This window comes from Aegilops tauschii, chromosome 2 (genome assembly GCF_002575655.3).
Source record: "Aegilops tauschii subsp. strangulata cultivar AL8/78 chromosome 2, Aet v6.0, whole genome shotgun sequence".
NCBI classification, from domain to species: Eukaryota; Viridiplantae; Streptophyta; class Magnoliopsida; order Poales; family Poaceae; genus Aegilops; species Aegilops tauschii.
In genome coordinates, this window is record NC_053036.3 from 638,120,077 (window position 1) to 638,142,895 (window position 22,819).

At 43.9% G+C, this 22,819-nt stretch overlaps 1 protein-coding gene, 1 long non-coding RNA gene, 1 other non-coding gene and 1 pseudogene across 3 annotated transcripts; 3 read left to right on the forward strand and 1 right to left on the reverse strand.

Moving 5' to 3' along the window:
• Positions 1-206: 206 nt before the first annotated feature.
• Positions 207-1,514, reverse strand: LOC120973879 (uncharacterized). The gene is made up of 2 exons (XR_005769464.3): positions 1,053-1,514; positions 207-942 (listed from the first exon to the last, which is right to left on the reverse strand). It is a non-coding gene; the product is annotated as an uncharacterized lncRNA (long non-coding RNA).
• Positions 1,515-2,546: 1,032 nt separating this feature from the next.
• Positions 2,547-7,844, forward strand: LOC109746012 (WAT1-related protein At5g64700-like; annotated as a pseudogene).
• A 19-nt stretch (positions 7,845-7,863) lies between these two features.
• LOC109746015 (WAT1-related protein At5g64700) lies at positions 7,864-13,067 on the forward strand. The gene is made up of 7 exons (XM_020305129.4): positions 7,864-9,203; positions 9,281-9,343; positions 10,009-10,125; positions 11,695-11,935; positions 12,019-12,177; positions 12,397-12,545; positions 12,626-13,067. The coding sequence occupies exons 1-7, from the start codon at positions 9,031-9,033 to the stop codon at positions 12,837-12,839; spliced, it is 1,116 nt and encodes a 371-aa protein (XP_020160718.1). The 5' UTR covers positions 7,864-9,030; the 3' UTR covers positions 12,840-13,067.
• A 3,057-nt stretch (positions 13,068-16,124) lies between these two features.
• Positions 16,125-16,196, forward strand: TRNAT-CGU (transfer RNA threonine (anticodon CGU)). Its single transcript has one exon. It is a non-coding gene; the product is annotated as a tRNA-Thr (tRNA).
• The last annotated feature ends 6,623 nt before the right edge of the window (positions 16,197-22,819 follow it).

Consider the following 22,819-nt stretch of genomic DNA (forward strand, 5'->3'; position numbering starts at 1 on the left):
TTTTTTTACAAGGTCGTGGGCAGTTTGTTGATTTTGCTGTAATTCTGGGCAAAAACAAAACAGAGATAAATCAACAATATGCCGTGAATAGCATAAACGGAGCCGCTGGCAGATACGATGAAACATGCATTTTTGTGGTACTTCCAAGTACGATACTGCTGACAGGTTAAGCCCCTCAATCCCAATTAGAGCCAACAACCTCCACATCAGTATAATTTCCATAAACATTAAAATAGATGGACATGGAGGTACTGCCGCAATCGTGCTACACACATCATCAATCGTGTCGCACTCTCCACTGAACAAAAACAACCAATGTTGTATCTTGCATCCAAGGAGTACATGGCTGTACTTTGCACATCATAAATGCAATCTGCAAAATCTAGTCATCTGCGCCAAGAACTACCCACTTTCTGTACACCTTTCACAACCAAGCCCATGTACACTGCGACTGATACTGGGGCAAGAATACAGTACCTGCATGATTATCCAGGTTGGACTGACTCTGGTCTGCTCTCTGCCTCACGTCAGAAGAACCCTGGATAGATAAATCGGAAGCTGTACAGGATTTGTATCCAGAGTCAAATATAGCAATGGCGCGGTCAAGTCAGATCACCTTATTCGCACACCTTAGTCTGTTAATAGCCCTTATGTATTGGTGAGCTTTACATATTGTCGAAATTCAGACTTGCACCTTGGCCCATCCCATACACCCAAAAAGCCTAACTGTAAACATTGATTCATCCACGATAGGAACGTATCAGCTAATATGTCCATTCGATCCACCTTACCAAGACTAGTCAAGACAGCCAGAGTAAATGTGCCCCAACCCCGTTCGATAAATACAGATCAAGCCAGCCTGCCATCTTACCTGCATATGATGACGGATTGCAGATGAACACCTGAGATCTATTGCTGCCCCAACTCCGTTTCCAATCTGGCCTGCAGCGCAAATAGATCCATGAATGATCACCATCCTGCTATGCGCCCAATGGCAAAGTACATCCCGACAACCAGAGAAACCATGCGCACGGCTGAAGTGAGGTATTTACCTTCGATAGATCCGTACAATGGCCGGCTGGGCGAGATGTCGAGGGCGGCGGTGCCCGCTGCCGCCCCGGCGCTGGGTTTCCCCGGCGGCCCGCCCGTCCCGGTGCCTCCTCGCCGCACCAGAACCTCCTGCGTCTCGCTCAGGATCGGGTCCCCTCGGCCTCTCTGCCCCTGCTGAATCCCCCTCCCCCGCCGGCTAGCCTGCTCCTAGAGATAAAGGGGGGCGCATATAGACCAGAGTCACGGGCCGTGTCCCATAGCTGTTTGTCTCGTTTCTAGCTGATGAACAGTACCCTACGCTATGTAGTAGGCGAGATCACGGACGAAGGACCTGCTAACCCGACCGATATAACCGTGGCCTGGCAAACTTACGGTAGCGGCTGGCACATATCACGAGGCGTATGTACGCACCAGATAAGCGGGCCGGGGCGCACCTGCTCTAAAATATATTTTCGTTGGTCTTACCCATGGAGGTGCAAAATGGGTCGTGCGGGTTGGCACAATATGTTGATGGAGGCGAAGGTGTGGAGATGGGCGGGGGGGGGGGGGGGGGGGGGGGGGGGGGGGGGGAGTCGATTGGCCTACGTTTCAGGTTTAGCTTCACTTATCTGGTTACCCGACCTAGTATACCATCCGACGCGGTGCAGGAGGTGAGTCAAATAGCTTCAATCAGCCTCGTGCAGCCGGTGCGATGCTTGCATATAAAGCGACGACCGTGGATATAGAAGGGCGGTGAGCGAGGCCACACTAGTGTTTCCTGCTGCCAAACGCGATATTAGAGGGTGAGGTCGGGCGCACGGACATTTTTGCAGAGGGGCGGAGGGTCTCGCCGATAGGTTGGAGAAGATGGAGAAGGAGAGGATGTGCTTCTCCGACAACAATGGCAAGAGGCCACGCGATGAAGAGCCGGCGGGCGAGGATGAGGTCAGGCGTGAGCGGGATCGTCGGCGCAACTCTTTGTCGGCAGAGACAGGGCAGGGACGGGGTTCAAGGGAGCGACCAACCCTCGCTGCGGTGGTCTTCATCATAGAGATCGCGCAACCAACCTCTACCACCCCCACCGCCAGGGAACCGAAAGAAGAACTCAGGGGCCGCTAGCGCGCCATTGGGACTTTAGCCAATGATGCCTGCATTTTGTACATTGTGTCCACATGGCCCAAGGCCGACTATCTACAGACCCAGACTCTCAACTAGTACGGGTGTTACACTCGTACCCCCTAGTTTAAAAATAACTCGTGCCCCCTTGAAAATGCGCCTTGCCCCTCAAATCATGGAAATGCATCTACTACCACTACTAGGAAAAAGCCTAGCAGTAGCGCAGGGGCACGCTGCAACTATTCTGGCAGTATAGAGTTAGCAGTAGCGCGGGTCCACCAAGTGCTACTGCTAACTAGCTGCAGCAATGGTTTGAACCTCGCGCTACTGCTAACTCTGTGTAGCAGTAGCGCTGCCCTGGCACTGCTGCTACCCTCTTACCTCGTGCCACTGCTAAGTTTTCTATATATATTTTTTTGTGTGTGTATTTATGCAGTATTTATACATGTTTTATATGGTAGCAACATACACATACATTGAAACTATATGAGACAAGAATGTGTTATCGTCATCATCATCATCATTATGTGCTACAACATAGTCTCATCATCATCATCATCATCATAATGATCCAACACAAATTTCTCATCATCGTCTCAAAATAGCGGTACAAGTTATTACAAGTCTCGAATACATGCAATTACATGGTCACATACACATGTTTCATCATTGATCTAGACTATGATATACAAGAGAAGAGCCGCTAAGCCAACTAGATCTATTTATGTAACTTGGAAAGCCTTGATTAAACGCCCCGATGCCCCCTCAATTTTTTTTTCTGATGCCGGATATTTGACGTGTGGGCAAGTACTGGTATTTTGTTGGAGTAATCCAAACACGCCTACGTGTATTATAGCACTAACAAAGTAGGAAAGTTTAGATTAAATCAGTTTACTTTCCACGTAGCAATCGTGTCCGTTTGTGTGATGGCTTGCATGCCATGAATTGGCCGTGTCCTAGCATGAGTAGGATTAGCACTAGTCAGATTAAGACATGTAGCCATCTGGTGTGTACGTGTACTAGTTCGTGTAGTGCTAAACTTCATTACCGAACGTGATGGGTTTGCGTCTTGGACCTAGCTGTGTTGTGTATATACACACATGAAAGCTGCACCGTGTAAGAAACACCAGAAAATGAGAAATGAAGACAAGAAAAGGAGCGCACGATACGATCCCTTGGATAAAAGTTTCTTATCCTGTTTGTTCGTCTATTTTTATGCGATAGGTCCATGGACGAAACCCAACATATCTTGGCAATCGTCTTTGAAGTTCTAACGACGAGAGTAATGGGAAACACATCACCATATGCTGTTTCATTTCTCTTAAGGTTTATCTATGGGGTTATGCAAATACTTACCAAAGCTGCTTTTAACCAAGGTACAAGTACATACGTCCTTAATTTCTACAGGCATGTAATAGCCACCATGTTCTTATTGCCCATTGCTTTTGCGATTGAAAGGTACGCATATTTTTGGCTGCTTAGTTAGCTAGATCTTAATGTCATCTAGGAAGCATGCACTGAGATCTATTTTTGCAGGAAAACCGCCCCACAACTTTCACACAAAGTTTGTCTGAAGCTATTTGTGCATGCATTATATGGGTAGGTAAAAGTACAAGGAAGATGTGTTGTAGTACACTTGAATTTCTTTCTATCAAATGCCACTATTGGATTACAAAAATTGTTTGCAACAATGTATTCTTTTATCATAATTTTTGTATTTTATAGGGATTAAAGTATCATGTGAGGAATGGTGACATGGAGTTGTTAGACATATACCTAATACCATAATTGTATCATTCTTTTGGTTCTTACCCTTTGCAATATATAAATTTATTTTATTTACATTAATTCATCGCTTGGTCGTTTCGGTTTCAGTGTACTATACCCATCACCTTCATCAATGGCAATCCGGCCTTTCCGACAGATAATTTTAGTTTATCTGATTCAACTAATTGTGACAATTGTGGTTCATCTTTGCGGGGAAAGTAGCTATTTACTTAGGTTAATTGATTAACTTCCAACGGAAGTGTTGTGCACAACCAAGAATTATGTACTAAATAGTTATTGTGTAGAATCATATCATAAATTTTCTATCTTACAACAAACCTTTGGTATTTCTTAGTTATCTTAATTGATTCTTTTTTTAATAAAATTTATACATATTATTTTACTAATAATCTTCATTTCTTTCATTTTCCCAGGATGTCAGCTTCTCTTAACATATCATGTGTTGGCCAATTATGCTTCAGCAGTACTAAATCTCCTGCCAGTTTTAACTTTCTTTATGGCTCTTTTGTTGGGGTATGTGTTTTAATGATAAACGCATTACTTCCTAATGATAGAACATTTTTATCTTTTCCTTGTGGTAACCAAAATTTAAATATGTTATCAAACTAAGCTTACTTAATTTGTATTGTAATATCCTTACATCAATTGCATGAATATGACATCATATATATTTATTTGCAATGAATACAAAAGAATACATATATCTTGCATAAATGTGTGAATTATGATAAGTTTAAGTTTGTCACGGGCATAGTTGATTTAAAGTTTAGAGATGTTTAGATACAAACAAAATATAAATCAGCTATTTAAATTATATATCCAAAGGCATTTATATTGCGATGTTAATAACTCTTCATGTTTAGCTAACATGAAAGAAATTTATTTTCTTTTGCAAAGGGAACTACAATTGTTCAGAGAAATAAATTTAATAAATCATGTAGTTTTATATGTTCTATTTATAGAAAGATCTTCTAGGGCCCTACCAAACCAAACTTGTCCAGTCCTAAACCAGGCACAAGCTTGACCAACCTTGTTTTTTGAGTGAGAAACTGTGGGGCGAGGCCCATATCCACCTAGGCTCGTTGCTTGGCTAGGTTAGGCAAGCTAGGGGCCCTGGCCTAGCCCAATTGCGAGTGGAGTAGATGATATCACTAGCTGAGTAAATGTGCAACGGTTGAAGATAGCATCTTCAAGTATGATAAAGGGTGGAGATAAAATAGTTATTATGGTGTAACCTTTGAGTTGTAACTTTTTATCTCATTAACTTTCTTGTGATAAAATAGTTATAGAGATTTATATGTATTTATAATGGGAGTGCTAATCAGTTGCTATTGGTTATGTTCATGTGAAATTTGTCCAGCATCCCTCACTTATTATGGTGTACCATTTTATTTTCCGCACTAATTGAGTACCATTGTGAAATTTGTTTATGAGCGCTTCTTCGAATTTAGTAAAAACTAATGGCTAAATGCTTGTGCGTCACTATGGAAGTTAATTTTTGTCATATATTATCAGTTGTTTAAATTGTGCTACATGGTCCATGAGTTCGCACAGAATTTAAAACATCATCTTAAAAATATACATTAGTCAAATCAACCATATGTATATCCTCGGGAAAATGGATGACAACCGTGGTGATTCCTAACAACTTAAGAAGTGAACGCACCACCACCAACTCTTTACCAATTAAGTATTTCGTAGTGTAAACCTACTATTGTATAGATATGAGTGCTGTGATGAGCACAGTGTAGTAACAGTAGTGGGACTGAAAAATAGGTTCACTAGCAGCTTTTTATGCAATGTTAACTTTTATGATCAAATTATGTGGATCAGTGAATTATTTGTTGTTCTACATATGGTAGTGTGGAATCTTTGCAATTAAAGAGCTTCCATGGGATTGCGGAAGTTTGTGGTATAGTTCTTTGTGCAGCAGGTGTTACTTTACTAGCATTATACCAAGGACCGGAGCTCAACTCAATCGTCCATCACCCACTTTTTCACCATGCAAGTCAAGTTGATACTCATCCCACAAGGAGCTGGATATTGGGAGTTCTTTTGCAGTCTCTTGCGACTATAATGTTTGCTCTTTCACTAGTAGAAAATGGAGCTTTAATACAGGTTCGTAAGGGTCTTTAGTGTCGGTTCTGAAACCGGCACTAAAGGTGGAGACTAAAGCCCCCCCTAATCCCGGTTCAACAACCGCCACTAAAGGCCCACCACGTGGCACGAGCCCGCGCCGTGGTATGGGGGGCCTTTAGTCCCGGTTGGTAAAACCAACCAACCGGGACGAAAGATTTTTTTTTTGAATTTTTAGAAAAAAATTGATTTTTTTCTTCTGATTTTTAATTTTCTGAATTATTTGACGATTTAGTCTCTAATCACCCCTCATAACTGCTCAAGTGTGGATCACTCATTCCAAATCGTCTAACTTCCCGGCCGGTCACCCATCCTCTCACTACTCCAGCCTAAGCACGCTTAACTTCTGAGTTATATTCCCCTTAGTTTCCAAGTCTGCACTTGTTGTTTTCCTGACAATAGTAAGCTGTCAATCATATTAACCCTCTGGAGTTTAGTTTGATATATTATACCAAAAAATATAGTCGTTTAACTTTTTCATCACATTTTTTTGTAAAACATGTCCAAATTTAAGTTTTTAAATTTTTCTAACTAGCAGATGTAGTAACATAACTACATCTCAAAGGATTTTAATTTTTGAAGTTTTTATTATTTTCTTTTGGTTTTTTCAAAATTGAAATGGCGATACAGGAGGGTAGAGTTTGAAAATTGCCCTTTAGTCCCGGTTTGTGTCACAAACCGGGACTAAAGGGGCTCGTGGGGCCCCGGCCTGATGCCAGCCTGCCACCACCCTTTTAGTACCGGTTCGTGGCACGAACCGGTACTAATGGTTCAACACGAACCGGGACTAATGCATAGCCGTCGAACCGGGACTAATGGTACCATTAGTACCTGGCCAAAATCGAACCGGGACTAATGTGTCTCACGCAAGGTCCTTTTTCTACTAGTGTTTGGATAGTGTTTCAGGTATGCATCTTGCTTTGTGCACAAGCTGTTACATATTTAGGTGTGCGTACATGTTCAAATGCTAATTTATTCACCCTAAGTTTAGCCTGCATGGTACTTTCTAGGGCCCTTTGCTGGAGGAGTATCCATCCATGCTGCTTAACACGAGCCTTCAGATTGTTTTTGCGACTGTTCAGTCTTTTTTATGGCTCTAGTGAAGGAGAGAGACTTTTCAAGGTGGAAGCTGAGATTGGATGTACGTCTTGTCGCGATCATCCATTGTGTAAGTACTAAAATCCCCTTAGCAGAAGCAAATCATTGATTCATTAGAAGACTGTTACCCTGGACGTAGAATACAAAAATTCCTGATCTCTGTCAAATTACTTTATATTGTAGGGCGTATTTGTTTCCGTATTGGTAAATTACTTTATATCTAGGTCTTTCCAGTAGGGTAGGTATCAAAATATAGATTTCTTCTTCCACATGGGTGCTGCAAAATTGACAGGCGTGGCCCGGTATTCCTGGCCATGACAGTACCCCTAACTTTGGTTATCACGATCATTCTGTCACTTCTCATAGGAGAAGCAGTCACCCTTGGAAGGTTGTTTGATCGTTAGACAGAAGAAGTACACCAAAAAATCTCTTGAATTTTTTTGTCTGATAACAGTGTAATAAGTGGAGCGCTGATGGTTGGTGGTCTGTACAATGTTCTCTGGGGGAAGAGAATAGAGCAACTGGCTGTGGGCCAGCAAGGAGGTAGTAGAGAAAATGGATCATGCTTTGATTCTGAGGAGCAAGAAAGCGGTGCGCCAGTTCCCGCAACGCGGGATTCAATCAAGCCAGTGCCAGTTTCGAAAGAGAGAACTGACACATCAAGCAGAATTGTGACCCAACAAGCGTTGTTATTATAGGTGTATAAAAGCTCTTGTTTCTACCTTTGTTGGTTGGGCGAAGTAGCGACGAACTTGCGTCATTGCCTCGTCGAGGGCGTTATCTACTACTTGCTGTTGTACGGGTCTTCATTGACTGATCTCGGCAACCAGGATGAAAATCCTTGTCTAGGCCATCTTTGGTCGGACGTGATGACGATGGCACAAGGGCGTTTGTTCCTTCTTGAAGGCATTGCCGCGGAAAAAGTCGACTTAGTCGTAGGTGTTTCTTTAATATCTTGTAATGGTTCAGGCATTGGTTGCCTGTACTCTACTTAATATCTAATAAAAATGGTTGTATGCATCACTTGATGTAGAGGCCGGGGGCTATCCTCCTTTTCGAAAAAAAGAGCTACTCTGGATTTAGTGCCGTTTACATGGCAATAGACACTAATACAGCTTGTCCTATTATGATTTTACTCCTTGTCGTCCATAACTGCTGCCTTATTCTTTTCCACAACATGCGTCACTTTTGCCACTAATCTCTCCACCGTTCATAGAGATGCATTTGTTTACTGTTGCCCTTTTCCTTTCCCACATCATGTGTCACTTTTGCCACTCACTCCCCCGTCATAAGACGCATTTGTATCCTGCAACCACTAAAAGACCTCTTCAAACAGAATAAAGTCTATAGAATATACAATTGCAAATGACTCACTGAGCATTAGTCACTGAGTGACATTTTTCTCTAGGAAGATGAACAACCTATGATGAATAATACTGTCAGTGCACATGACTTTTCATTTAAGCCAACATAGTTGTGCGTTGGGTGTGGATGCATCATCCATTCTAATAAGTACACAAGCACCTTGTTACTGACATACCTAATTAGTTGCAATTAATGTTTCTTTTGCAGTGTAAAGTTTTGATGTTGTGAAGTATGATGTAACCAACTTGTAAGACCTAAAAGGAGTTTTCTGCCGTTTTTTAACCTTTTTAAAGTGAGAGGCTAGTGTGGCATGTTGATAGTAAAGCATAAGTACAATGTATTTTTTCTTCAGTGGATACCTATAAGTCATCTCTGAACAAACCTTATGACAGCGAAGGTTTGATTAAGTATCCTGATGGCAAATGCTTGACGAAGTGTTGCAGTGGGCAAGTAGTAGTATTTAAGCAACCATCTTTGAAGTTCTAACAAACGGGAGTCATGGGAAACAGAGCACCTTATGCTGTTTCATTTCTCTTAAGGTTTATCTATGCAGTTATGCAGATACTTACCAAAGTTGCTTTTAACCAAGGTACAAGTACATACGTTCTCGTTTTCTACAGGCATTTAATAGGTACCATGTTCTTACTGCCCATTGCTTTTGCAATTGAAAGGTACGAAGATTTTTGCAGCTTATTTACCTGGATCTGGATGTCATCTGGGCAATTTTCACAGAGATTTATTTTTGCAGGAAAACGGCCCCGCGACTGTCATACAAAGTCTGTCTGAAACTATTTGTGCATGCATTATATGGGTAGGTCAACGTATAAGGCAGAAGTGCTGTTCTACACTTGACCTTCTTGTCTATCAAATCTCACTGTTAGATAAAAACATTATTTGCAACAATGTGTTATTTTTTCACTCTTTTTTGTATATTATTTTGCCGGGGGGGGGGGGGGGGGGGGGGGGGGGGGGGGAGTATACATGTGTGAAATGGTGACACTAACCTAACCTATAGTGTATCAATCTATTGGTTCTTATCGAAACTTATGTTTGAAGCTCTTGTATGTGCATCCATGTGTACCCTTGCAATATAAAAATGTACTTAGTTTTCATTAATTTCTTGCTTGGACCTTTTGGTTTCAGTGTATTATAGCCATCGCTTTCATCAATGGCAATCTAGATTAATATATATTTCTAATTGTTTGACTAACTGTGAAAATTATTGCTCATCCTTGTGGGCAGAAAGCAGCTATTTAATCAGGTTAACTAATTAACGTTCTATAGGAGCGTTGCACAAAGCTAAGAATGATGTAAATAGTTAGTGTAGAATCATCTCATGCATTTTTTTTCTTACAACAGACCCTTGGTGTTTCTTAGCTATCTTTTACTGAGTTTTTCTTTCATAAATGCTACACATCTTATTCTTTAAGTATGCAAATCACTTAGTAATAATTTTCCTTTGTTTCATTTTCCCAGGATGTCTGCTTCCCTTAACATATCATGTGTTGGCCTCAATTATGCTTCAGCAACTTCTGCTTCTGCAGTACTAAATCTCCTACCAGTGTTAACTTTCTTTTTGGCTCTTCTGTTGGGGTATGTGCTTTTAATAATAATTGCATTACATCCTAGGGTAGAACATTTTTATCTTGCCTTGTTGTAACTAAAATTTAAATATGTATCAAACTAAGCTCAGCAAATTTGTACTCCCTCGGTCCCATATTTTTTACACTAGTGTAGTGTCAAAAACAGTCTTATATTATGGGATGGAGGGAGTACTTGTGATATCCACACATAAATTCCATGAATATATCTATATATAATCTATTTGCATTGAATACAGAAGAATAGCTTTGCACAAATATGTGATTATGAGAGGAAGACCCTGTGACATACATAGTTGATAGTTGATACTAGAAGATAACCTGCGCGTTGCCGCCAGATGGTAGGACGAAAACATTGATATTAGGTTGATGACGTGAATAATTGTGAGAAATATGCTGTGATGGAAAATGATTTGGCAGACATGCATGATTTGTTGATGTAGAAGTGTTGCATGCTTAGGAAAAATAGTTACTGGGTTGCAACTATTTAAAAATAGAAGATTAAAATTTAGAGATGTTTACAGCCGAACAAAATGGTTATATTGTGGTGTTAATAACTCTTCATGTTTGATGAAGGATATAAATAAATTTTCTTTGGCAAAGGGAAACTACATTTGTTCAGAGAAAGAAATTTAATAAGTACTTCATTCTATTCTATATGTTCTATTTATAGCACATCTTCCCAGGCCCTACCAAACCCAACCTGGCTGGTTCTAAACCACGCTCAAGCTTGCATATCCTTTTTTTGACCGGATAACTTTGAGGAGGCCCCTAGCTTGGATGAGTTAGGCAAGCTAGGGGTCCAGCCGAGTTACAAGTAGAGCGGATGATATCACTAGCTGAGTTGTGTGTGCAATGGTTGGAGAAAACACCTTTGAGTGTTATAAAGGGTGGAGATAAAACCTTTGAGTGGTAATTTATTTATAGTGAGAGTGCTAATCAGTCGCTATTGTTTACGTTCGTGTGAAATTTGAGCAACAACCCTTAGTTCTCCGGCCTTACCGAGTATGTAGTCGCATTGCATGGTTACGCGATACTTACTAGGGTGCTGATACTTATTAGGGTATACCTATTTATTTCTCTGCACTAACTGACACTAATTAAGTACCGTTGTGAAATTTGTTTACGTGCGCTTCTTTGAACTTAATAAAAAAATACTAGCTAGCTAAATGCTCATGTGCTGCTACTGAAGTTATTTTTTGCTACATATTATTGTCGGCTGGTTAAACGTGTGACACATAGCCCATGCGTTCATAATTCTTTTTAAAAACATCATCTCGAAATATACATTAGTCAAATCAACCATATGTATAACCTCTGGAAAATGGACGACAACTGTGGTGATTCAAATAACTTAAGAAGTGAACGCACCACCGCCAACTCTGATCTTTACCACCAATATTTAGTAGTGTAAACCTACTTTTGTGTAGATGTGAGTGCTTTGATGAACATAGTGTAGTAACGACAGTGGGACTGAAAATAGGTTAAACTTGCTTTATACACAATATTATGATAAAAAAGTGGTGGATAAGTGAGTGATTTATTGTTCTACTTATGATAGAATGGAGTCTTTGCAATTAAAGAGCTTCCATGGGATTGTGAAAGTTTCTGGTATAGTGATTTGTGCGGCTGGTGTTACTGTACTAGCGTTATACCAAGGACCGGAGCTCAAATCTATCGTCCATCACCCTATTTTTCGTCACCCAAGTCGAGTTGATACACATCCCTCAAGGAGCTGGATATTGGGAATTCTCCTGCAGTCTCTTGCGACTGTAATGTTTGCCCTTTGGACAGTGTTTCAGGTATGCATCTTGCTGTGTGCACAGGTTACAGATTCAGGTGTGTGTGCATGTTCAGATGCTTATTTATTCCATGTTGCTTCTAGGGCCCTTTGCTGGAGGAGTATCCGTCCATGCTGCTTAACACGAGCCTTCAGATTGTCTTTGCGACTGTTCAATCATTTTTTATGGCTCTAGTGATGGAGAGAGACTTTTCAAGATGGAAGTTGGGATTGGATGTAGGTCTTGTGGCGATCATCTATTGTGTAAGTATAAGAAGCCCCTCAGCAGCAGCAAATCCTTGATTTTTTTTTCGGAACCTTGTCAAAGGGGAGGGACCAGCCGCGTTGCATTAAGAAGAAAAGAGTTGGGCCAGTTAATGAGGGAAACCGGACCCGAAAACCATACATGGTGTTTTTAAGAAGAATGGTAGCGTGGAAGTAGAACATAAAATCCTGACCCTGTGAAATTACTTTACATTGTAGGGCGTACTTGTTACTGCATTGGCAAACTACCTGCAAATCTGGGTGATTGGTAGGTGCGGCCCAGTATTCCTGGCCATGACAGTACCCCTAACTTTGGTTATCACAATCATTCTATCACTTCTCATAGGAGAAGCTGTTACCCTTGGAAGGTGCATTTCTTAATGTTTGCTTGTTAGCCAGAAGTATTACACCCAAGAATATCTTCATATTTTCTTCTACTGATTAACAGTGTAATAAGTGGCGCGCTCATGGTTGCTGGCCTGTACAATGTTCTCTGGGGGAAGAGAATAGAGCAAGTAGCTCTCTGCAAGCAAGGAGGTAGCGGAGAAAATGGATCATGCTTAGATTTGGAGGAACAAGAAAGCGGTGTGCCAGTTCCAGCAACGCGGGATTCAATCAAGCCAGTGCCAGGTTCGAAAGAGAGAACTGATACATCAAACTGAACTGTGACCAGCAAGCGTTGTTATTATGGGTGTATGAAAGCTTTTGCTTCAGGTCAGCCCACCAGAAACCATTCAGAGATCTGTAATATTGTTTTCTGCGAGTCAGCTATAGCAGCTTTAATTGCTTGTTCAGGGCTTAAGGTTCGTGTGATGGATATTTTCTGTGTGAGGTTATACTTGCATGTTATAGATTGAACAATTTGAGAAAATGCCACACTTTCCTTGGCACTTTGCCCCGTTTGCTCCTACAGCACATCTTTCTTTTTATTTGATTAAATAGCAAACTTTTGTTCATAGTTGGATAAAATACAATAAATTGAGATTTCGCCTCACTTTGTCTATCCAGGCCCAAACGTCATTTGCCCCTTAATAAAGCAGCCCTTTAATAAAGCAGCGTATGTTCTAGCTAACTATTTTTATTGTAATAAGACCTCTCTTAGTTGGAATGGAAGCCTCCGAGCTGCCTGGTCTCGACACTTGTGGATGATGTAATGCCTTTCTTAAATCAATAAATCTAGCCACGATGGCCTTCTTAAAGAATAGTTCTCCTACAACGTCGCCAAGAAGGGTCGCCCCTCCCCTCCTTTCTCTTCCTCGATCTCTCCCCTTTCTTTTTTCTTCTTCTTTAAAAAAAAGGAGGATGACCCCCGGCCTCTGCATCTAGGAAATGCATGCGGCCACTTTATTGATTATTCTCGAGGACCTTACAAAGTATTACAACAATATGTCTGAATCCGCCATCTTGGCAACATATGCCACTACTCCTATCCATATGATAAAGGGGTGCTAGCTGGGCCAAATACCCAGACCACTCACCTAAGCCTATCATCAAAAGCCAGAAGCCCCAGCCGAGCCACATACCAGGTCTAGGGCATAAACTGATCTGACGCACTCACATGTGTCGTCGCCGCCATCTTCCACAGGTCCGTCTTCAGAGCATATTGAGGCTTCTACCTTGTCAGGCCACTCTGTCATCGATGCTACCATGACGCTAGACAACTACCTCCTCCTGTGCGAGTCCATCACCGCGCATCGGGCGCCGAGTCTCCACTACGCCACGCCGCCAAGATCCGCCGTCATCAATGTGTAGGATGAAGCACCACTCCGCCAAAAAAGCCGCCCACTGGTCCCTCGATCCTGTGTACGCCTCCAAGAATGACGCCCCCAAGGAGGAAACGACACCAATGCGCCGCCGTCATTCGATCTACTGATTAGGGTTTCCCCCGTAGGTAGCGGATAGAGGTCTGGAGCTTCTCCACGGCGATGCCTTCAAAAAGGTAATGACACAAAAGAGTGCCGCCAACACCGGTCTTGGCATCAAGCCGAGAACGAGGTTTTCACCCGGATCCTCTCGAAGAACCTCCATCAAGCATCATGTGCACGGGTCGCCGCTGATCTGAGCCGCCGCACATCGAGCAGGCCGCACCGGCCAGGCCAGATCTGTCCGGAGGGCAAACCACGCATGGCGCCGACTCAACCATCAGGCCCTCCATTGCCGCCACCGCAGATCCGAGGTCAGATGGTCTGTCGCCGCAGACCCGGTCACCGCCGCCGAACGCAGCCAAGGCCGCTTGCCCGAAGCAGGGCCGGCCGCCGCACCCGCCACCATCGCCGCCCTAGGCCGAGGCGGCCGCCGCGCCGCCGCCGGTCAAGGCAGGCCCGCCACGCCACCAAGGCCAGATCGGCCGTGCCACCACACGTCGCGGGGCTCCGCACCGCCTCCATGGCGCAGGAGAGAGGGAAGACCCCCGCCACCGCCGTCAGCCCCCGGGCTATAGGCCGGCGGCGGAGGGAGGGATGGAAGGACTGGGAGCCCCCGGCGGCTAGGGTTGCGATCCCGTGCGAGTCGCCCGAGCGGGGGCGACGTGGGGCAAAACTGCTCAGGGGGACACACTACATTCAGCTAACATCAGAGATCGTAGGCTGTGCGGGACGTCGGCGATTACCACCTGATCACTTGTGCTCCTGGTTAACGCAGCCAGTTCATGCGCTAAGGAATTGCTCTGGCCCTTCACACACCGAATACTGCATGCAGAAAAGGCACCCATAGCCTTTCTTATGCCGGCCATCCCGACTCGACATCGGCCATGGCGTCGCTCGCATGGCTACCTCGACCACGGCTACACCACCCTACGCTCTCGGCTACCTCGACAACGGCACAAAGGGCTACCGCCTTGCTTAAGCAACCTTGTCGGTTTACACTCCAGCCACGACTTCCGTGATGCATTAACCGTTACGACTGTGAGGGGGTGTCCGTCGGCTTGCCTTCGGATTCTTCTTCAGTCTCACCGTTTGCGTCGCTACCGTTGTGACTGTGGGAGGATGTTGAGTACCGCAATTGTATTCGAAACATAGGATAAACTAGGAAGTATTCTGCCCTGTCTTGTACTCCAAGTAGATCATGTACTGCTATATATATGCCCACAAGGCTCAAACAATAATCATGGATTCCACCAATCCCTCTCTATCCCTTCTAACAGTGTCTTCAACTAGCGAGCGTAAACCGTGACTGCTATGTACAACCTAGGGTTTTCACCCCACAACTCAGGACCAAGTACTCCAAGAGCATCACCAAAGAAGAAGTCCTCTTTGTTTTCGTCACCGACTTGTTGAAGAAGAAGTTTAGCTAGAATGCCTCGATCAGCACCGGAATCGTAGATCAAGATGAATTCCACACATCGGCTGTTTGCTAAGACACCAAATCTGCCATCACAAACAAGATCGAGCATTCTAACGCCTGCACTGATGTGGGGCACACCTCAACCATCACCCTAATACGATTTGATGCCCACTAGAGACAATCGTCTAACACGCGATACCAGTGGCCAAGTCGTGTTCATCACCATCCATCGAGGAACTACCGGCGCCAACTCCATTAGTTGCTTCAGTTCAGCGCATGTACCCCTGCCGATGGATAACCACGGGAAGGAGCCCGACGCGCAACGTCAAAGGGCCCAAACGTGCACCGTACCCTCCTCCTAGGTCACACTATATAACGTGTACACGTTAATGTTGCCGTGCTATCGTGTCGCACAGCCGTAGGGTAGATAACGCCTACGATCCACGCGGACAATATCTAAACAGAAAGATGTATATGTACTGCTACTGCTACTGCACTTCAACTTCCATTTGCTTTGGGTACCTCTGATCTTCGTTTTGCCTTTGGTTATTTGTGGTCGTTCTTTCACCCACATCGCACAAACCAAACTCCACTACAAGTCCTCGCCGCACTACGTTGACCGTGTTCTTAATTGAATTAAAGCATTTTTCATTCTCATCATCAATGCCTCCGTAGCATAGTGGTAGTGCGTTCCCTTCGTAAGGGAAAGGTCGTGAGTTCGATCCTCACCGGGGGCTTAATAATATTTATTATGATCTAGCTTTTTCATTCCTTATATTCTTAATTCTTAGTATGTTCTTATCATCTCGATGTTGGTAGTATATTTTTCCCATTCTTGTTACTTAATTCTTGTGTTCTGATCATCTCCACGTTGGTGTTTGTGTTTGCATGAAATTCAATATGTATTAACAATATATTCCATGGTATAGACTTGCATGTCTAGTTATTTTGGCATGTAAGTTTTGCTAGCACACTTGCCATTTATTTTCTTAAATTTCTCACTATTCCAAAAACAGCTGCATCGGAGAAAAGAAGACGAGTAGAACAACGGCGGCCGGGAAGAGTGATGGGTGCTCACGTTTTTTGGTTCACGAGTGAGTCCTAATCATCAATTTGATCAGTAATATGAATAACGTGACATAAAAATTCCAGTCATATTTATCAGTAGTGATAGGGACATAAGTCACTCCTGTATTCAAGTTCAACTGGAGAAGTAGCTGGTGACGTAGACCTTAGGCAAGTCCAACGCGTCGTCGCAGATGACATGGATTTGATTCTTTTTTGTCTGTTTGGGTCAGCCGTAGGGGCGGCGTCCGGCCCTGTTCGCGTTTTGCTAGTTATAGTGCACCCAACCGGCCAACACATTTCGTCTGCGAGGCCATATTTTTACATATTTTTTGCATTAAATATAAACATTGCCCATAGTTTCTAAATCAAGTAGTTTACAACCAAATAAAAATATGGTTGAACAGATGTCTAGCCATCCGGAATCGCCGCCGGAATAGCCTGGGATTGGAGAGTGTGACGTGCACTGAAAGTAATTGGTGAAGAGTAGGCAATGACCGGTCTCTCTATTGCGATTCAAAGCCGGAGCGCCGCTACCTAGCAATTTGGTCACTGACAAACCATAGTCACAACCACAAATTCCTCATCGTTCGATGAACACATAAAGTTGTTGAAAAAGAACTCATCTCCACTATCCACGGTACCTTGCGGGCAAAGCGTCTAACATCTTGCGGATGTGATGGAGAAGTCGGCCAGTGAAGAACCCCGCACAGGCAGCAGGACTGTCGAAGTGGAGGCTGCCGTGGAATGAGGCATGCGGAATCGAGGCGGTAGGTTGGCCGGGGAGGTGCTATGACGGCGGAGAAAGGAGACCACCAACGACGGTAAGAGTGGGCATCAGATGGGGCGTCAAGGCGGGGGAAGTGTGTCGATGTGGGCGGCGGCCTGTGCAGTGTCCAAGCGGGAGGCAGGGGGCGATGGCGATGTGGCCGCAGGTGGCGGGTGTGGAGGAGGGATGGAAGAACGGGTGTTGTGCCACCGACGGGTAGGCCAGTAGGAGGATAAGGGCGGGCGTCGTGTGTGTTCACGCAGTGTTCGCGTCGACGCAAACCTGGCCCAAATTGGGTCGGAAATGGGTCATGGGCGAACGAAAAACGGTTGTTCGTTTGTGTCGGCTCGTTGGCCGTGATTTCTGTCCGTTTCGACCCAAACGGACGCGTGCGGACAAAATACGTTGGCGCCTTGACGTTGCCCTTAACACTGGTCTGCATTATTTGAATTGTTCACCCATTCCAGTGCCCAAGTTTTTCATCGGCCTTCGCCTGTCCAGTCCGGATTATGACGAGCCGTTAGAGTGGCATTCGACCTATTGGAGATGGGACGCCACCTGCCCAACATCACATGTTTCTTCCACCCACTCCTCTCCGCCGTCCTCACAAACTCCCTACCCTCCAACTCCTGAGGCCTCAGTTGATTTTCCAGTGCTTGAGCTCGATGAAGCGGGAAACCGTCGTTAATGCTCTCACATCAGCTCTAACGACGACAAGCAAACAACCGAAACACACCATGACGCAAGCAGGAACACACATGCTGCAAGAAGGTCGGACCACGCTCGGGAATACAGTGTTGACTGATTGATTGTCGGGAACAGCCACGGCGACTATCCTGGAGGAGTGAGTATCAGGTAATACGAGAGCTTAGATTTTCTCGTGATACGAGATCCCGCGAGCCGTTGGATCTGAGATCCAACATCCAACGGTCAAGGGCAGAGCTCCTGCAACTTGCAGCAAAACCCTCCAAGGATCTGATATCTACACGCAACTCCAAGAGCATGACTGGCACCCTTAGATCTCAGATCCAACGACTCGCTTGAGCATATATCATGGTAGCACCAAAGCTCTTTTATGACCTGATATTTTCCCTATCCTTGAGCATCATGTGTGTACTACTTCCAGCGAGCTTAACAAAGGAGTATATTTAGGTGCATTTCTAGCTAGGCCATCAGTTAGACACGCAAGGACAACTAATCCTTCCTAATTTTCGAATAATGACTAACAGACCGGGTAGAGAATGTACAGTTCAAAAAAAAAAAGAATATGTTGTCGCGCCAAGCTGGCTAAAATGAATAGATTCCATGAAAAGATTCATTGACTTTATAGAATCATCCACTGATGCACAACTGCACAAATTGCCCCCTCATATTATAACAACATTGGAGCTGTTCGTGTGGATTGGTGGTTAGCCAGCCTCCGGTGGCTTTGCCGGCATGTTCTTCTGATCACATTCCTCAACCTCCAGATGGGAGGCCTATTTGCTTTGCCATGCGATGGCATGGACGTGGCTTGAGATGGTTGCCATCAGGGGCGGATCCAGGCCCAGGCCCCCAGGGCCCAGGCCTGGGGCGTGAGGCCCAAACTCAGTATTTACTGTACACATCTGCTACAGTGTACAAAGGTGGCCCGGGCTGGGCTGGCTCCGCCCCTGGGTGCCATCGCGAATGCTATTTCTTGCATTAAGTGATCCCGTAGGAACTCTCGCTGCGAGCTTAGATAGATTTCAATGGTGCTAGCCACCAAGATAGGGTCGGGATTCTGATCATGTAATAGGGCGGGATGTAGTTGAGGCGAAAGGAGCCCAGGTTTTTGTTTCCTCCAGGATGTTTCTTTTCTTTTTTCTTCTCCTTTTTTAATTCTTCTTACATTTGCTTCATTGATTTTATTTTCATTTTATTTTTTCTTCTTGTTTATTTTGTTTCTTTTTTGGGTTTTATTTTTTCAGTGTTCTTTCATTATTTCGTTTTTATTCTACATTCTTTAATATGTCAACAACATTTTTCTAATACACATTTAACATTTTCCAATACAAATTTAACATTGTTTTAATGAATAGTCAACATTTTTGTATACACGTCTTTTAACATTTTTCAAATACTTTAGTAACAATTTTGAAATACAGGATTAATATTTTTGAACACATGGTCAACATTTCTTCTATAAACACTTTAAACTATTTCCAAAAAAATTAAACTAGAAGATTAACATTTTTCTAAGACACAGTCAACATTTTTTCTATGAACATTTCACATTTTTCAATTGCTTATCAACATTTTTCAAATAGAAGATTTACTTTTTTTAATGCATGGCCAACATTTTTTCTATACACAACACTTTTAAATGATTGATTAGCATTCTTGAAATAATTTTCAACATTTTAAAAATATTTATTAATATTTTCATGCACATGATCAAAAGATTTCATCATTTTCTAATACATGGTCAACATTTTCCAAATACTTTTGTTTAATTTTAAATATATGATCAACATTTTTCACGCCCATTGTATATTTTTTGTATACATTTTTCGTTTACATGATCAAAAAATTTTATATACACATTAAAAATAATTCAAATGCATGATTAACATTTTTCAAAACATTATGAAAAGTATATTTTGTAATATATATGTATAGAATTTTTGGAAGTGTTTACAAAAAGAAATTATAAAAAGAATACAAAAGGTAAAAAAAGTCCATTTTCTCCCATGAGCTGGGCCGGCCCATTTATTGCCGGTGGCTTAAGCGAGAGCAGACTCTGTCTCGTTTGTAGCGAGACAAGCGAGAGCAGACACTGTCTCGTTTGTAGCGAGACATAGCCGCACCCGGTTGCCATCGCATCTCCGGCGAGGTCTCTAGCGTTAGGATCCAATTGCATTCTTGTTGCATGCATATGGTTTCAATTAATTGCATAGAAATACCACAACTGCGGCATTACATTTATTAAATATATGAGGAACTTTTTTCGTATTATAACTTTTTTCGCGTATGTGTGTGTGTGTGTGTGTGTGTGTGTGTGATTTTTCTATATACAATATGCACACTATGTAAGGTCCGAAGAATACCCAGGATCTGAGAAAATATAAAAGAGATACATAAAAAACATATAAAAAAACGACAATACTGAAAGTATAAAATTTTATACACGTGCTATGTAAATCAAACGACACGGTAGCATGGTGGCAGCGGCGTTGCGCTGTGAACTCCACGTCTTGGGTTGCTACTCGCCACTCGCGTGTGCCCACGCGCTTTTAATTTTATCATTTTTTTTCTGGCGAGGATAAGAACAATGTGCCTGCAAATTAAAGCAAGGGCCGCAGTGGCTCAGTGATTAGCGCGCATACGCCTCGAACGCAATGTGCGGGTTCGAATCCTTGATGCGCGATTAAATAAAAAAATGAGGGTCTTATCTGCAAAAGAACATGCCACATCAGCACCCGATGGGCGGGCTCTGACGGTCGGATACACCGTCAATGCGTTGTTATACGCGGCTTAGACTATTTTGTAACATACCGCCTCAAATATGGTACTAACATGTAAAAATTAGGAAACTTAGTGTCAATCTGCGTGTAATACCCCAATTATGATACTTCCATGTAATTAACTCGTATGGTTTGGGGTCCTCTGCAAGATGGCTAGATTTGGATGTATTGTTCTCTTTTTTGGGTGTCCTTTGCACAATGTTGTAAAACATTTGAAAATACCCTGATACACCTGATTGTAGATGAACCTGATAAAAGAGTTTTCAAGATTTTTTTTTAGCAATTTAGGAAAAAGTAAATAAATATTCGAAACATTTTCAAACAAACTTGTCCTACTGGTGCACTCGTACAAAACTTTCGACCAAGAATAACTCCCGTGAAAAATCTGAGCGAGAAAACCAATTTTCCGCCAACAATACCATGTAAGTCATTTCTTCGTAAAGAAACACGCGAGTGTAACACTTGACCAAGTTTGTTGTTAAAATAATCTTGATTTCAACAATATTTGCAATTACTTCTTTTTATTTTTTTAAAGGGTGCACCTACCCCAGGCTCTATTCATTCAATGCATGAAGCTAGAGGTCCTGCTTGTCTCCGCAAAGGGCCTTAACGACTCCGATTTCTTCAGTAGCTAACCTGCCCAATGGAATTGACATTACCTCTTCACTGCCGCCTGGCAAGTACCAGACACACACACTTGTACTCTCAGAACAAAATGCCAGAGCGAACTATTAGAGTATATATTCGGTTGGTATATTTGGTAGTTTAAGTTGTAATCTATCTCTACTATCCTTGGCCCTCAAGTTTTGTATCTTATATAAACAGCCCTTCGAGGCCCTAATACATATTCAGAATTCAAAAATCTTCATGGTATCCGTCGCCTAGGTTATCTCCTCGATATGGCCTCTCCGCCGGCCCCTCCACCTCTCCCGGCGTGGCCTCTCTTTACCGCGGCTGAGTTCAATGCCGCCAGATCGCCATCCGTCTCTTCTTCCTCCTCCAACCCTAGTTCTCTTACCCACCACCAATACACCCTTCCGCCACCACAAATCTCTCTAGCAGATACAATTGCCGATGTTGCACCGTTCATACCCATCTCACTTGATCTCGCTGCCCACAATTCTACCACTGGCGCCATCTCTTCCACATCCACCTTGGTCGTTGCGGTCTACGCCACCATATACATCCATCCTCTGTCCCGCAGCCTGCCAATCCTCGTTGGGTGAAGGACGATCTCACGATCATCCAATGGATTTATACTCGGATCTCAACCGAGCTCTTCAATCTTGTCTCCAACGACGACGCCACCGCAGCCGAGCTTTGGGCCTCTCTTCAACAGTTGTTTCAAGACAACTCCGACGCCCGTATCAACGCTCTCCACACCGAGCTCCGCACCATCACCCAAGGAGACTCTCCGGTCACCGTCTTCTGCCAGCGGATCAAGTTGATCAGTGATGAACTCCGGCAGCTTGGTGATCACATCGACGACCGCGTCCTCATAAACGCTCTTCTCGTCGGCCTCGGTGAGCAGTTTGAGAAACAGGTGGCCTTCATCCCCATGTTGCGGCCCTACCCTTCCTTCGGCGAGGTCCGCTCTCTCCTTCAGCTCGAGGCTCAGAACCAAGCTCGCAAGGCTACTCGCCCGCAAGTGTTTCACGCCACCACCAAGTCTTCGGCGCCAGCTCCATCCACTCTGTCGCCGGCACCTGCCCAGCCGCCTCCAGGCTGGCGCCCGAGCCCTAACTACCGCGGGAAGAATCCCGTCTATCGGCCGCCCCAGCCTCGCTCCGCCAGCTCTTCAGCGTCATCATCATCGTCTACACCGGCATCTACTCCACCGACATGGCACCCGCAGCAAGATCCCTGGACCGGGCTGGTTCAGGCATGGCCCATGCCTTGGTCTGCTCCATCTCCTTACGGCGCTCCTCCAGCATACACGGGATCCTGGAGCCTGGGCCATCGTCCTGCCACCGGCTCTCCTGGTCTCCTCGGACCCCGACCGCCGGCTCACGTCTACACCGCCACCACTACACCGACCCCG